At 38.1% G+C, this 15,288-nt stretch overlaps 2 protein-coding genes across 3 annotated transcripts; one reads left to right on the top strand and one right to left on the bottom strand.

Annotated features, from left to right (window-relative positions):
• Nucleotides 1-77: 77 nt before the first annotated feature.
• LOC306847655 (protein FAM83H-like) lies at nt 78-12,310 on the top strand. The gene is made up of 6 exons (XM_079381730.1): nt 78-595; nt 5,469-5,938; nt 6,346-6,510; nt 6,590-6,714; nt 6,813-9,609; nt 11,002-12,310. Exons 2-6 carry the CDS (start codon nt 5,489-5,491, stop codon nt 11,020-11,022), a joined length of 3,558 nt encoding a protein of 1,185 aa, XP_079237856.1. The 5' UTR covers nt 78-595; nt 5,469-5,488; the 3' UTR covers nt 11,023-12,310.
• Nucleotides 12,235-15,277, bottom strand: LOC306847656 (synaptonemal complex central element protein 1-like). 2 transcript variants are annotated; one of them, XM_079381731.1, is made up of 10 exons: nt 14,914-15,277; nt 14,746-14,793; nt 14,453-14,512; nt 14,298-14,372; nt 14,142-14,189; nt 13,997-14,051; nt 13,623-13,712; nt 13,265-13,328; nt 13,059-13,125; nt 12,235-12,599 (listed from the first exon to the last, which is right to left on the bottom strand). In XM_079381731.1, exons 1-10 carry the CDS (start codon nt 14,927-14,929, stop codon nt 12,502-12,504), a joined length of 621 nt encoding a protein of 206 aa, XP_079237857.1. In that variant the 5' UTR covers nt 14,930-15,277; the 3' UTR covers nt 12,235-12,501. The 2 variants fall into 2 exon arrangements, with proteins under 2 accessions (XP_079237857.1, XP_079237858.1); XM_079381732.1 differs by lacking the exon at nt 13,623-13,712 and having other exon boundaries at nt 12,245-12,599; nt 14,914-15,088.
• Between the last annotated feature and the right edge of the window lie 11 nt (nt 15,278-15,288).

The raw sequence follows: 15,288 nt of genomic DNA, 5'->3' as shown, positions 1-15,288 counted from the left end.
CATACAAAAAACTCAGCAGTGTGATCATGAACTGGGTGCGCCTTTGTCCTATGAGTAACAATCCACCATCTGTCTGTCTGCTCGTTATGGAAAGAGGAAGAGCAGGGTGAGCTGGGATATGGAGTGCGCTCGTGGAACTCCAAGGAGCATATTTGTTCGTGTTTTGCCGGTTATGCAAATAGTTAAACTGTAACAAAGCCTGCTGTAAAAACCCTATTCGGTTTTATAAGTATTGTATTCGGCTTTATAGTTGACGGTATTGTTGTAACTGTCTCCTGTAGATGAGCGGTGACGCCGGCGATGGTTGGGAGGAGTTTCACAACTGAAATTCAAAGTGTTGAGCTGTTCATTGCGAACGGAGTGCTGTGTAATCTTAATGGGGCTGAGACGGTCGGCGGGCAGGACTCGGCCGAACGCGAACAGGTTTCGCCAGGGCTGGTTTTCGCCTTCAAGCTGAATAGTTTTGGGTGGGGTTTCACCGACACCAGGAATGTACCGCGGATGCGTTCGCTGAACAGGGGGTGAAAAATAGGCGACTTTGTCGGAACGGAAAAAGTTTCTTTACCGGCGACTGCAAGTAACTCCAAACGTAAAGGTAAGAAAAACCCAGTAGTCTCAACTTTCAAAAATACGAGTCACGCAGTGTGAACGAGCAGATTAACGTTGACAGTGCAGAGACTCTCTACGAGCCTGAGCTGAAAGCTATTTTTATTTTTAAACGTTGTTTGCACATTAATCTGATAAGAGATTCGCAACTGTGTACACTCTATACTACAGCAGCCCATTTGAGAGACTTTTGAAGAAAACATTAAAACAATTGAGAATTATATAACTTGTTTGAACAATCGTTTTGAAGATGGAGTGAAGCTTTGACAGCAGTGTGAAAATTCTGGCAGTTTTTTTTCATAAACTTTCTTAAATCTATGAATTATACGTATTTTATTAGAGTTTACGTCTACTATTGATCTTTGAAATGTGATGGTTCAGTGTCTTGTGTGCACAGAATTGTTCCTTTGTTATCAAGTAGGACTTTGGTTAGGGATTGGTTCAGGATGTCCTCTCCTCACAGTGCCATCATGGTCTTCGAACATTGCACAACTCTAAATATTAAATTATCTATCCATGTAAATCCAAGTACTTGCACCGATTCTTTTTGTGGGTGAGGCCCAGGTGAACCACACCATGAACAGACATGTGCGTTCGGTCATATTTCATAATTTTCTACATATGGTTGAGCTTGAGTTATGATAAGACTTTGCACTTGTTGAAACATGAAGCTCTTTTTTTATGGAAATTACTAAGAGGGTGTTGTTAGTAATTGATCAGTGGCAGAAATGAGAGTTTGGGTAAATCTAGCATGATTTACATGTAGGCCTGAGATAAAAATATCTGAAACCTGTTGGTGGTCTTTAGATCGATAAACGCTAGATTCAGTGTCCCAATAGTGTTGGATATGAATTGATCAAATGTATGTAGAGTTATGTACAGCATGTCAGGATTAAGGCAGCACCAATATTATGGCTGATACCAATAAACTTATAATTATTTCTATATTATGGCCAATAACTGAAAAAAATGTCTGCAATTTAAATTCTACTGTATTTTGTCCAATACCCCCCACCCCACACACACACACAATAAAATCTGTATTTTTTTAAAAAGATTTATTTATGTGATTTTTATGCCTGTAATTGGACAGGACAGGGTAGAGTAGACAGGGAAGCTTTTTTTGGCCGAAGAGAGAGGGGAGCGGGATCAGCAAAGGACCACGACCCGGGATTCGAACTCGGGTCACCGTGAGCACAGTTGCACTGTCTGTTGGCGCTCTAACCGCAAAGCTATTGGCGCCAACAAAATCAGTCATTTTACAAGCTAAAATTCAAATTTAATTCAGGCATAACAACATTATTATATTCAATATGAAAAATGGATACATTGAGATTACATTTAACAGCGTTATTACATTTTTAGTATTTCCAAAATATTAATATACATGAGGATTAGGTGATGGCAAAGTTAATCTTAAGGTAAAAATGGAGGAAATGAGTATTCACAGTTAAATATATAGGCCTACAACAGTGGCCGATACCAATAAATTTAGAAACAAAATAAAACAAAAAAAACTATAATGTTAGCAAATAACCAACATTACATAATATATTAAGTCAGTGTCCAAATAAAGATGTTCATATAAATTCAGTATTTCTGAATTATCCTTTATTCTGCCTGTGAATATCACATAAAAATGGTCACAGCTGTAAATGTAATAGAAATTCACAATGAGCCAAATATTCATCAGAGTCAGGGGTTCATTTAAAAAAAAATTTGGTCATGCAAAAATCTCTTTGTGTTTGCTGAAAATGATTAAGACTATTGCAGAAAGTAAGCTACCGAAACACTGACTACCTGTTATATGTCAGTCTCACTGCCTATTGTTAAGGTTATCTCAGGAATGCAAAGCATTTTCTGCCTAGGTAATTTTTCGTTATGTTCTTCAATTAAAAAAAAGAATATGTACATGAATGATGTCTATGCAGACATATATATGAAAACATATCTTGAAAAGTAAAATTGATTTATATGACTATTGGCACTTGCAGTGTAGACCCGCAGGTATAAAGTTTCTGTGCCCTGGCTTACTGTAATTTCCTAACATGATTCTCTTGGGGTTTTTTCACATTTTGCCATCCATTTGCGAAATCAATACAAATAAGTTTGAATTAAAATTATCGGTCAATCATTGTAGTAATAGATTTTTATAAAGATTAAAGGCTTAAATAAAATTCAGTCTTAATAAATGGTGACATTAACAGTGAAGTAGTACATTGTCTGGTAATCTTGGTTGAATCCACTCCAACACGATTTACTGGTCTGGGTGTCAACTCTCATAAAGAAACATGCTGACAGCGCAGGTTTCAGATTAAATGAGAAAACTGATAATAATCAAGGCTAGTCATGAGAAGACGCTAATAATAATAATATTATTATATATATATATATATATATATATATATATATATATATATATATATACACACACACACATACACACACACACACACACAGAGGTGGACAAAGTACACAACTCCATTACTTGAGTGAAAGTACAGATACTGCTTTTCAAATATTACTCCATTACAAGTAATAGTTGTTAAGACAGATTTTTACTTAAGTAAAAGTACAGAAGTACTTGCTTTTAAAAGTACTTAAGTACCAAAAGTAAATTTCCTTTTTTATGTCAATGCACTGTTTTATTATTGTTGTATATAATACTTGCAATACCTCTGAAGCAACTTCCAATACATTACACCTACTGAATGCACTGGCTAGCTTGTAGTATCTCTGGAATAAAGAGCTTTTAGAATTTTAAAAAGCAATGGGGAAAAAACAAAACAACAACAACAAAAAAATATTATTTAACACCCCTACCCTCCCCCACAAAAGCAGGATGGTAGTGATCTCACACAGCTCTGACAGCATGTCTGCACACATCTATGTGTAGCCATTCATCCACATTTGAACAGAGTGGACAGTGAAATCCTGTAAATACAGAGTGATAAGGAAGAAAAAAAAAAAAATCAAACCTGCTTTAAAACCCAGCAACACAACTGTAGCTGTGTAACTTTACAACAGCAACACTGCTTTAACAAAAAAGCAAAACTTATTTGACATCAAAACAAAAATTTAAAAAATGCTGTCTAATCACTCTCGCTGTATTTTGATGTCACACACAGAACGGTCTGTGCAGTGCTGCTTCAAGTCCAACACCTGTGTTTTATTAGGAGTTCACTACAGCTCTTCTGTGGCTTTATAGGTAATATTTTCACACACAATTTAGCAAAATCAGACAATATTGTGTCTAATATATACCACATTATTAACTTTTTATTATTAAATTGTTTTAAATAAATATCACATTTGCAACTGGTCAGTGTTCACAAAAATGCTGGGAAATGCTGGGAAATTCATGTAGCCCTACAAGAGTGATTACTGATAAACTGTCTGAAAAAAAAAGAAAGTCACGTTTTGGAGAAAAAAAAATTAAAATCACCCACTGACTTTCAAAGCAGCTACATAGTAATGACTTTCTACTTCAAGGACCTTGATAGAAATGTAATAGAGTGAAAAGTGCAATATTTGTCTTTCAAATGTAGTGAAGTTAAAGTCATAAGTTTCCAGAAAAAAATAATACTCAAGTACAGATACTCAAAAAGTGTACTTAAGTACAATACTCAAGTAAATGTACCTCTGTGTGTTATATATATATATATATATATATATATATACACACACACATATATACACACACACACACACACACATATATACATACACACACATACAATTCCATAACATTTCTGTTAGTGAATGTTCATGTTATGAATCAGCCACAGCATGTCTTAGTTAATTTACGATCTGCTCAAAGTTTGATTCTATCGTGCATGTAAGTCTCTTTCAAAAACACTCCCTTCTTTGATTCAGTCACATGTTTCTAGAGTTTTTCCCTTTCGGTTGATGTCTTTTCGCTTCCCCTCTTGCCCACAATGAGTCATTCGCCAACAGGCTGTTGCCATGGTGATGTCTAAAATACAAACAAATGTACACAAGAGCCCACAACCTACAAAAACCTTCATACTGGGGCCTAACCTTGCTTAGGGGTCATGTTTTGGAAGATCACAGAACAGCTAGGAATTTCATATGTACACAATGAGTCAAGCAGCTAGTTTTTCAGCAGGTCGATCTATACTAGCATGCAGTAGAATGTTTTTTGGGGTCATAATATTTCATAATACACTTGTTGACTCACTGGTGATTTAACATCTGTGTTATGCAACATGTAATATGCAAATTTAAAACACTGGCTTGGCATGCAGAATTTGCTTCCTGGATCTTTTGTACGGTAATTATAAAAAAAATAAAAAAAAATTAGTCCAAAAGACAGTGCTCTATTTTATATTTTTTATTGTATTCTGGTATTAAAAGGCTTTTTTTGTTGTTGTTGTTTTGTTCTAACAAAAAATAGCTAACAACAAACATGCTTGTGCTAAAATTTAAACACTTTCTGGAAGAATTATTATTGGTAAAAACAATGGGGGAAAAAAGTAATATCTAAATTTGGAAACACTTTAGCATAGGGACCAATTCTCGCTATTAACAAGTTAATTATTAGCATGGCTGTTATTAACATATTGGCTGTTTATTAGTACTTATAAAGTACATATTCGGCATGACAATATTCTACATCCCTAATCCTACCAAACACCTAAACTTAACAACTACTAACTATTAATAAGCATCAAATTAGTAGTTTATTGAGGCAAAAGTCATAGTTAATATTTCATTGTTCATTGTTAAGTCATTGTAAATGAGAATTAGACCTTAAAATAAAATGTGACCATAAATTTTAGTTTACATATGCGGTTTAGATCATTTCATACGCTTATTTATTGAAATATTTTGTTTTTCAGGTTGTTTTCCCTGTTCTACCATGGCCCGCCGCTCACAAAGTTCTTCATTGGGCGACAACCCCCTGGATCCCAATTACTTGTGTCCGCATTACCGAGAAGAGTATCGCATGGCTATTGATGCCCTGGTGGAGGAGGATGTTGAGGGCTATTACAAGTTTTTACAAAGTGCTAATGTAGTTGACTTTTTATCAAGGTCAGAGATTGAACATATTAAAAGCAATCTGCACTCACCACAGAGTGCCGGAAATGTACCAGAACTGCCATATCGAGAAATAGATCAGGATGGGTCCTCTGACACGTACTGGCCAATGCATTCTGACTTGGATGCACCAGGACTAGAACTTGGCTGGCCTCTGCAGCAACATAGTTTTGTGGGGCCCACAGAGGTCACAATGTTGGTAAACCCTGCTGACCCTGAGCAGCCCAGCATTAAGGAGCAGGCCCGGCGACTCATCAAAAATGCTCATCAGGTAAGTGCTTGATGTCAGGCTGAAATCAAGAATATGAAAGGTCCACTCAGTAATCATTTTCATCAGTACAAATATTTTACTTTAACATCTTATTTTAGATATGTTTAACAATGTACACTTACATGAAATTAAGATATGACCAGCCAAATTCTACTCATTTTATGTCAGTGGCCCCTGTTATTGCTCATGGAATAAACAAATAGGGCATTTATGCAATGGCTTTAATAAATGAAAGCGAGAGTGAGGGTACTGTACATCAGTACTGATAGTGATAGTACAAAGTCCAATACAACTGTGATATTGGTCACTGCAAAATAAACAAAAGTTACGGATCATTTTTGTGCCATAATTGCATGTTATGTAAAATCTTAACTGCTAATTTCATGTTTATTTCCTCTTTCTCACAGGTAATTGCAGTGGTGATGGATATTTTCACAGATGTTGATATATTCTCTGATCTTTTGGACGCTACAGCACGTCACGTGCCTGTCTACATTCTGCTGGATGAACAAAATGCCCATCATTTTGTTAACATGGTGGCAAGCTGTAAAGTTAATCTGGACATGATCCATGTAAGTTAAATTTACTTCAACTAGCCTAAGTTTGTATTTTAAGAAAATGCAGGCTTAATGGTGACTTCACTGGTTACAGATGATGCGGGTACGGACAGTGGCAGGCATTACCTATTTCTGCCGCACAGGAAAATCATTTAAAGGTCAAGTGATGGACCGTTTTCTTCTGACAGACTGCAGAGCAGTGATCAGTGGAAATTATAGGTGAGTTCCGTGGCAGATAAGAATTCAACTCTAATGCATGCCCAGTTGAATATGACAAAGATGACACCTGAACATATATATTTTTTCTCTTTCTACAGCTTTATGTGGTCTTTTGAGAAGATCCACCGCTGCATTGCCCATTTGTTCCTTGGAGAACTAGTTGCCACATTTGATGAGGAGTTTCGGATCTTGTTTGCTCAGTCTCAGCCTCTTGTTGTTGAAAATGCCCTTGTACCTATGCCACAAGACAATACAAGTAGTTACCTTGGCAATCAGTATGGCTTAAAAAGGACTCAGTCACAAAGGAATCCCAGAGGATATCTTCGTCAGCCTGAACTTACTGCTTACCCATTTGGGGATCGTCTTGAATCCATACTACCTTTTCGAAGGGAGGACCCATTTCGCCATACACTTGAAACAGGTGCTGGTCCTTTGCAGGTCACAAAATATGCAACACAGCAGTTCAGGATGCAACAGTCATTCTTGGATCCAGGACGCTCAATGTTAGCCTCCAAACAGCTGGAAATGAATGCCTTTAAGAGGCATAGCTATGCCGAGGGCACCCATGAGACCTACGCCTCCTCCCGGCAGTATATGAAACAGCGTGTAATGAACAACTTGGAGGAGATGGAATCGCATTACCAGCAAGAACAACATTACTATCATAGCGAGGGCATGGGACCGGATTCTGAGCGTGGGCACCATGACCGCCTTAACTATGGCATGTACCAGACAGAGCAACACTCTGATTCTTCATATCATCCTGAACTTGAAGCACCGGGAAATCTGAATGTTTTGTCCACTGACGACCTCAAAAGTGATTCAGAAAAACATTACAACTCAGGAGGGGGACGCTATGGTCCACAAACCCACAAGAGGCCTGCTACGGGCCACACATATGCCTGTCAGAGTTCGCCAACTCAGCCACATCCTCCTGACCACAAGCAGTTGTTCTCCACTGGAGAGCAGGTACAGCAGTCCCAGGACCCCAGTGTAAAGCAGGGATTGCGGAGCTGGAGAATCAACTCTTATCTTAGCACTTGTGAAGATGCAGGAGAGGAGGGCCTGCATCAGCCAATGGGTCCAGATGCCTTCGATGAGCCACATCAACAACCTGACAGCAGACTTTATGGCTCAGAGGGACCAGGCCTTCATTTAAGAGAGCGTCCAAACATCCCAACTAAGCCAAACCTTGATTTGCGGCCACGCTATGGTAAACCCATCATACAAGATAGGAATCAAGTGAAAGACATTAGCTCTGACCTGGGTCCCACAAGTACTGACACATTAAAGCCAGCCATTTCAGCATCATCACTAGCATCTTCAACAGATAATGAAAAGGAGCCAGAACCGAGGGAACAAAGGGAACCAAGGGAAATCAGCATTACCAAGCATGAGTCTTTCCGATCTCGAATTAACCCAATGCTGCAAAGGAGCTCAAGACTAAGGTCTTCTTTAATCTTCAGCTCCTCAAAGCTGGAGCAACACAGCTCCTTGCAAGCTAAATCTGGTGGGGAGTTACAAGAGGAGAAAGATGAGAGTGAGCCTGTTCGATACTCATCTATTGTGGCAGAGATTCTGGAGAAGAGGAGGTCACTATCAAGAGAGCCGTTTGACTGGAATAAGCATAAAAAAGCAGAAGAAAATAAGATTAAAAATGCATCAACAGGAGATTTGACTACCATCACAGATGCCAAAGAGGAGCCTATCAAAGAAAAGGAGAAACCTGAGAAACCTGACAACCCTAAACCTGAGGACAATAAAGTTACACAGCCAACAGAGCCTTCAAGACCTCAGCAAACAACTTCTTCCCTAAACATGAATGATCCAGCAAGCAGACTTCAGTACTTCAAAGATTTCGAAGAAAAGAGAAAGAGCTCAAAATTAGAGTTCGATTTGGGCACTAAAAGTCGAGAAACAGCCATGAAAAAGCTCACTGATACAGCAAACACAGTTCCAAATGTGCCTGTCACTTCAGCGGAGTCCTCTTTAAAGACACAAGAGTCAACGATTACACTAACAGATCCTGTACCACAGCGCTTGGTGATTGTAACAAAACCATCTGAAATCTGTGTGGACAGGCCACTCACGAACAGCAAAACTCTGACGGAGAGCACAGCTGATGTAGCAAAGAAAGAGCCAGCTAAGGAACCAACAAAGTCACTTCGACCTTTCCCATCACCCAAGTTCTTAAAACCATTCAGAGCCTCTCAATCTTCTCATCGTCGTATCTCGTGCGGCGAGGAGATTCTTACGGACGCAACAGATGCTGAAAAGAGTGAGCTTAAGAAGTCTCGCAGCTTCAGCTCATCGGGAATCACCCATGCAGAGTCTAAAGAAAGCCTGAGCTCCCTAAACCTAGGGAACTCTGATGGCAAAGATACAAAGGCCCTTGATTTCCTCAAGAAACAAACACAGAGATTAAAGGGTTTCCTTGGGACAAAGGGAGAAAAGAAGCACTCAGGAGTTTCCAACTCTCAAGAGGACAAGTCAATGAAAACAGTCCCTGAGATGCAAGAGGAGCCCTCAGACAAAGAGAAACCATCTGAATCCATTTCACCTTCAACCATAGTAGAGAACAACAAACCCAATGTTAAACCAACTCCATCACGCTATCAGTCCTCTACCTCAAATGTGATATTTAGCAGCAACCTCAGGGATGATACCAAGGTGATCCTAGAGCAAATATCTGCAAATAGCCAGAAAAATAGACAGCAGACTGAAGAGTCTGGGAAAGTCGAGGGGGGCAAGGAAGAAGAAGTTTCCAATTCATCCTTCCAATTTCAAAACCGGAACCGGTTCAGCCGAACTCCAGTCAACCCACAGGAGAGGGACAATCTGCTGAAGAGAATAGAGAGCATGCGCAAAGAAAAGAAAGTCTACAGTCGTTTTGAGGTACTTTATCGTAACCGAGAAGAGTGTTGCTGGGACCAGGGAAATGTAGAGAAGGCAGAGCAAAGTCTGATTAGATCAATCACATGAGATCCTTGTACAATATTTGTTGTGAATGTATATTTTATTTCTGCTTATATCTTATATATGAAGTATATAATTTCTGAGCACAGCACTTAAAGGTGCAATAGGTGATTGTCTTCAGAAACATTTTTTGTTGTTCTGGTTGAAAGTCTCTTCAAATCCCAATAGCAATCATTAAGTTATGTGGTCTAAATGCATTTATATGTAGTAATATATTCTGTGGAAGGCGTAGGACCAAGAAATGTTTGTCCAATCAAAACACGTTTAACACGTTAATTGGAAGACAAACATCAATAACCCGATCTTCCTTCCTGGTATTGTAATACTTTTACTAACTGTACTATAAAGTTTTCTCACCGGTTATGGCACATGATGTAGCCCAGCACGGTTCCCAATTCCAGTCCTTGCGCCCCCCGCTCTGCATATTTCGCATGTCTCACTTAGTTAACACACCCGATTCAGGCAGAACAGAGCTATGTGCATGAACTGTGTTCCGATTGACATGCTCCCTACTCCCTGAGCAGGGGAAATCTGTTGAAATTTACTTCACTTCGGAACATTCATTACTAGACAAGTGTGAAGTGTGACATAACATACCTCTGTAAATAAATACTATTTAAATTAATGTCTTGCACACTTTAATGCACTTTATATGGAACATATACGCTCGCGTCGAACTGCAATCATGGCAGAATATCCGGTGATGTCCACTTCGCAGGGCACTTACGGTCGAATAGAACAAACGTGGCAAGTGATAAGAGATACATATGAAATGTTCAGAGCATGGGCTGCAAGGACTGGAATTGGGAACCACTGATGTAGGCTATTGTAGTAATGTTGCCTCTGGCATTCTGGTCTGTGAGCGTATATGCATTACGGGGGGCGTGGCTTTGGACGGCAATTGCAGGGAGGATGGGACATTCGCTTTCAGTGCTATCAGGCTAAAGTTCGCATTTTCCAAGATCTCCTACTGCACCTTTAAAGTAGCATTTAATTTCTAGGAATATTTATTGACAGATAATATTTTTCCTTTTACGTATTTATTATTTGACTTTACGCTCTTTTGTAGTATGCCTAGAATTTAAGAATATACTTTTTTTTTTCAACAGTAAATTTCAGCAATAATTCAGTGTTGTTATATGCCATGAAATTTAAATATGAGTTTGTTTGCAGCCTCCAATCTATTTGCTTTAATTTATGATAGAAATAAATGAAACAGACTATCACAGAATCTCCTGTACTATTTGTGGTCTGATGGATGAGAGCTTAGTAGGATGTTTCACTCACATATCTGTCACTCTGCTTCAACAGATGGGGAATAACCTGGGATAAAACATGGATGAAGGGGCCAATATTCCTTACAGAAAACTGTAGAGAGAACCTGAAAGCATTCTAAAAAAAAAAGTACCAAACATCCCCAATACTCCTGTGAACCGACACAGAGAAGCAAGTAAGTCGCTTCAGATAAAAGTGTCTGCTAAATGACTAGTAATCTACAGAACATGGTCCATGGATCTCATATAAACAGACCACAAAAATAGCACAACCTCAAATATGAGGATTCTTGCTGCAGCAGGAGGAATATTCCTCGCTCTGTGCCAATCTGAGCCCACAGATGATTCATTTTGCCCTTATAAGGCATCAGGGCATACCTCTTTACAGTAATCACACACCATCCCATACAGAACATAGAAACAAGTCAGGCCAAAGGAGGGATCGAACTTCAAGAGGCTTTTCTCAGCTTTTTCTTTTTCTACTGGACCTTATAAGTTCTATAAGATGTACATGTACAAGTGTGCACAATTTCCAACTTCCAAAGGAAATTAACTTGTCTGGGCAGAAGCTGAGATATGCTACTCTGAAGGCACCAAAACACACCCTCTTTAAAGTACACCACACAAATGCCCCAGGACACGTCATGCTGAAATTATTCTTTGGTGGTGACTGTGCCAATGGATCACAGGCATAAAGGAAACCATAGATGGTTGGTAAACAACGCTACTTTTGAAGGCAAAGAACAGAGAAACTGTGGAACCTGAAACTGTCAAGAGATGACTGGAAAGTATGTAAGGGATGTATTAAAATGAAAGGAGGCCTGTTCATTCATCTTTCCTCTATCAACAGTGTGCAATCAAGAAAGTGGACTGAAAGCTGAGAAAGTGATGTGAGGGGTAGAGTTGAATTAATTATATTTCACCGGCAATTAGAACTTGCAGTACAATGGTTTCAGACATACTATACCTGTACATTCCTGCATGGACTGTGTTGTCAGGAGAAACTGTAAAATATTAGGTTGATAAAGATATTCTCAGGACTGGGCTTTAGCCTATATTTTGTCAATGCAAAATTAAATTAAGACAGAACGGTATTACTGAACACCAAAGATTTCCCAGAGTGCTCTCTGGATGTGTCATAGGACTGATTTATGGAAACTGGAAGCTGATCTAATGAGGAATATCTAATCTAGAAGTATGATGGAATTGAATTTTGATAAGAGTGTCATCAGTACATTTTGTGTTTATAAATGCAAATCCTGGGGAATTTAGACTTGTTTACAAACTTTTTTATTGTGTTTTATAAATTCTAAATAAATGGTTTAAGAAACTTTCAAATTCTAGGTACGGAATGGTTTGATTTTGGTTTATAACAGTATTTGTTCACAAACATTTGTTGACAATACAGTTGGTAACAAGTTAAAATTAGAACAATGGAACAAAAGGGAAAATAATATAAGCTGCTTCTTTCTAAAATTCATATTTGTTGGAAGGTATTAGATACTCAGCTTAAGTTTGAAAAATAATTTTTAGGTATTCATGGTGCTTTTTCACAAGTGTCCATGTGCATCTCTGCATTCTGGGTGTGGCTTAACCCGTCCAGAAGCTTGTTCAACTGCTCCAGCTTCTGTTGTTCTGTAGGGATGGACACACAAACACAGGAAAGAATCAGATTACTATAAGGATGATGTTGGTCTCTTGTTTAAGGGTGTCAGTCCAATGTTAAGAGTTCAGTTCTAGGTCCGCAGACACTTGGGTATGAGGTTACATTCCTGTGCAATCCCATCATTGCAAGTCCTCTAGCTGTAGTATGTTTTTAAAAATGGCTAAATCCAGAATATCATGCTACTCTTAATATGTCTGCCATAACGTTATTCAGCAGAGTAGTCTGCTAATATGCTATTCTGAATTCAGTGACTGCCTTGTTGACTGGCCAAATGAGTCATTCTGGAAAAACGACGACTAATTTGACTTCTACGTCTGAATGAAACCAGAATGGATCAAATGTCCAACTAAGCACACAACTACACACTGGTTGTACTGGAGAGGACCATAAAAACTAAGCAATGGAACAAAATTAATAATAAAACGTACCAGCCTTCAACAGCTGCTCAGTGGTGTACTCTGCAGAATGTATTTCTGCTGGAAGTCTTTGTGGAGTCTGGAGAAAAAAAAAAGGGAACATAAAAGCCATTATCAAATGCTATTGTTCTATAAATAAAGCACTTTCTATTTTACAATTACAAATAAAGAAAGAATAGTTGCTTTTAGTTTGATATGCATTCTCATAGGCCACTTACAAAGACGGTGGACAGGTTTTTATGCTGCTCCATTAATTGCTGAAGCTGATTCTCAAACTTCATCCTAAAATTAAATTAGATTATTTAAAATAAGTTAGAATTTCAAAAGCAGTCTCTCTCTTAATAATAAAATACGCTCTTATATTTTATAATTGTCATTTATTCCTAATACCATCAGTAATGGCTTGTGCTGCTGAACTAGTGGGTTTTGGCATTTCAGTTTGAATGTGGGCATTACAATAGACGTTCTGGCAATACATGCAGTGGTATTCTAAGAAATGACAGAACATCTCATGTCTATTTCTGAATGTAAACAGATATGTAAACATTTATCTTTGCTAAAAACAGTAAGTCATACCGAATCTTTCTGTGCTTTAGTTTGGTCTCCTGGATCTGAAAGCAGTACTGCTTTACTGCTTCCTCTTTCTGATAGTTCTGCTCAAGTTGCCTAAATAGTTACAAGTTAGATTGTAAATCAAATGGAATGGTGCCTTCTAGTACGTCTCACAAACAATTCTGTGTTATAATTAAGTAAAAAATGACAAACTGCTGCTCTCAACATCATCCTATTTTAATATGATTTGTATAAGGTATCGAGTGAATACACACCCTTTACAAGACTCAATGACCTGAAACCAAAGCTCAATGTTTAGGTGACTCATGTTGTGATTCACACGTGAGCAGCTCCCATTTGAAGTGTCTTAATACCCATGAGTGTCCAAGTATGCTTACCTTTGTGCCTCTAGTTGGAGGTCCTCACATTTAAGCTGCAGAGATCTGTTTAACTCTTTACGACAAGAGTATTTGTGTTAACACCGTAAATATAACAAAGCTTATGTCATTTATGGGCTCATTATTTGGTTTTAGACTACAGTACCTTCCTTTTCATTCAGCATTCCCTCCAGCTGTAGGGCTTCAGCAGTTACTGCAACAAAAAAGTACCCTGTTCTTTACTGTTTTTCCCTCATTTAAATTAATTGTACTGTGTGAATTACTCATTTACCATTTGAGAGTAATATGAGTATTTACATACATGCATCTTCCTCCTCCTTCCTAGCACATCTAGAGAGCATAGTTTCCTTCGCATCATCTTCAAAGTGTTTTTTGGCTGGAATCAATATATGGGTGTTAATAATGTTTTGATTTACACTCTGACTGACTTATTTAGTCTTAAGAAGCATAATTGACCTTGTTGCAGCTTCCTGAGTTTGATTAACAGCTCCGCTGGTTTCGGTTCTGCCCGCCTGCCTATAAAGAGACCAAATGTTTTTGTAAGAAATACAAACACATTAAATCCCATTGAGTGGACAGAGAAAAAAGATCTGGTTTATAGGTTAGGCCCTCACCATGTAATGGGGTAAAATGTGAGAAGTAACAAACTCGTCGGTTTAGTAGGATTATTTTCAACTTAACGTTACGTATATTATTTTAAAGTCAGATGTAATGTAAAATGATGAATATGTTAATGAGTCATCTCATACCTGGGCTTTCTGGAGTCTTTATAATATCTTCGATGTTGAATGATGACTCTGTACAAAACAATATATAGCAAGCTGCATTACTCGAAAATCAAACTCAACCTGCTTAACTTAGCTGACTAGCCAACACCTCTACACACAAACAAACAAGCAAACAAAACAACCACCCACCAAGTATCACACTCATTACGACGCCAGGTGATAAATAGTAAAAAAAATTAAATATATATATTTGTGAGGTAAGTATATTAGAGTAAATATACTGAGGGTACGCGGTTCTTTAGAGGTCAGTTAACTGCTGCTGAGGTCGGTTCATAGACTAAAAAAAAAAAGAGTCGGTTTAACTGCCGTTCACGCGCATCATGTTGTCGTAAAAAACCCGTTTGATTTAAAATGCCTTTGTAATACAAATTATTATGCGATAAATTATTCATGTTTTGATCCATTAAAATAAATACATTTTAAAAAGATTTAACAACAATTACAAAATTCACTCCACTTCACCCGTTTGGTTGTAAACTGGTCATTTGGCGCCATCACCTGGTT

The sequence above is a fragment of the Barbus barbus genome, assembly GCF_936440315.1.
Source record: "Barbus barbus genome assembly, chromosome: 27".
Lineage (NCBI taxonomy): Eukaryota > Metazoa > Chordata > Actinopteri > Cypriniformes > Cyprinidae > Barbus > Barbus barbus.
The sequence above is the reverse complement of the archived record's forward strand: the minus strand, read 5'-3'. Positions and strand labels throughout refer to the sequence as shown.

Coding starts and splice junctions, on each gene's coding strand:
- LOC306847655 (XM_079381730.1), top strand. CDS start 5,489: ATGGCCCGCCGCTCACAAAGTTCTTCATTGGGCGACAACCCCCTGGAT. Junction 5,939..6,345: donor TCATCAAAAATGCTCATCAG/GTAAGTGCTTGA, acceptor TCTTTCTCACAG/GTAATTGCAGTGGTGATGGA. Junction 6,715..6,812: donor GTGATCAGTGGAAATTATAG/GTGAGTTCCGTG, acceptor CTCTTTCTACAG/CTTTATGTGGTCTTTTGAGA.
- LOC306847656 (XM_079381731.1), bottom strand. Junction 14,052..14,141: donor AATGCTGAATGAAAAGGAAG/GTACTGTAGTCT, acceptor CTTGTCGTAAAG/AGTTAAACAGATCTCTGCAG. Junction 12,600..13,058: donor TGAGCAGCTGTTGAAGGCTG/GTACGTTTTATT, acceptor CCATCCCTACAG/AACAACAGAAGCTGGAGCAG.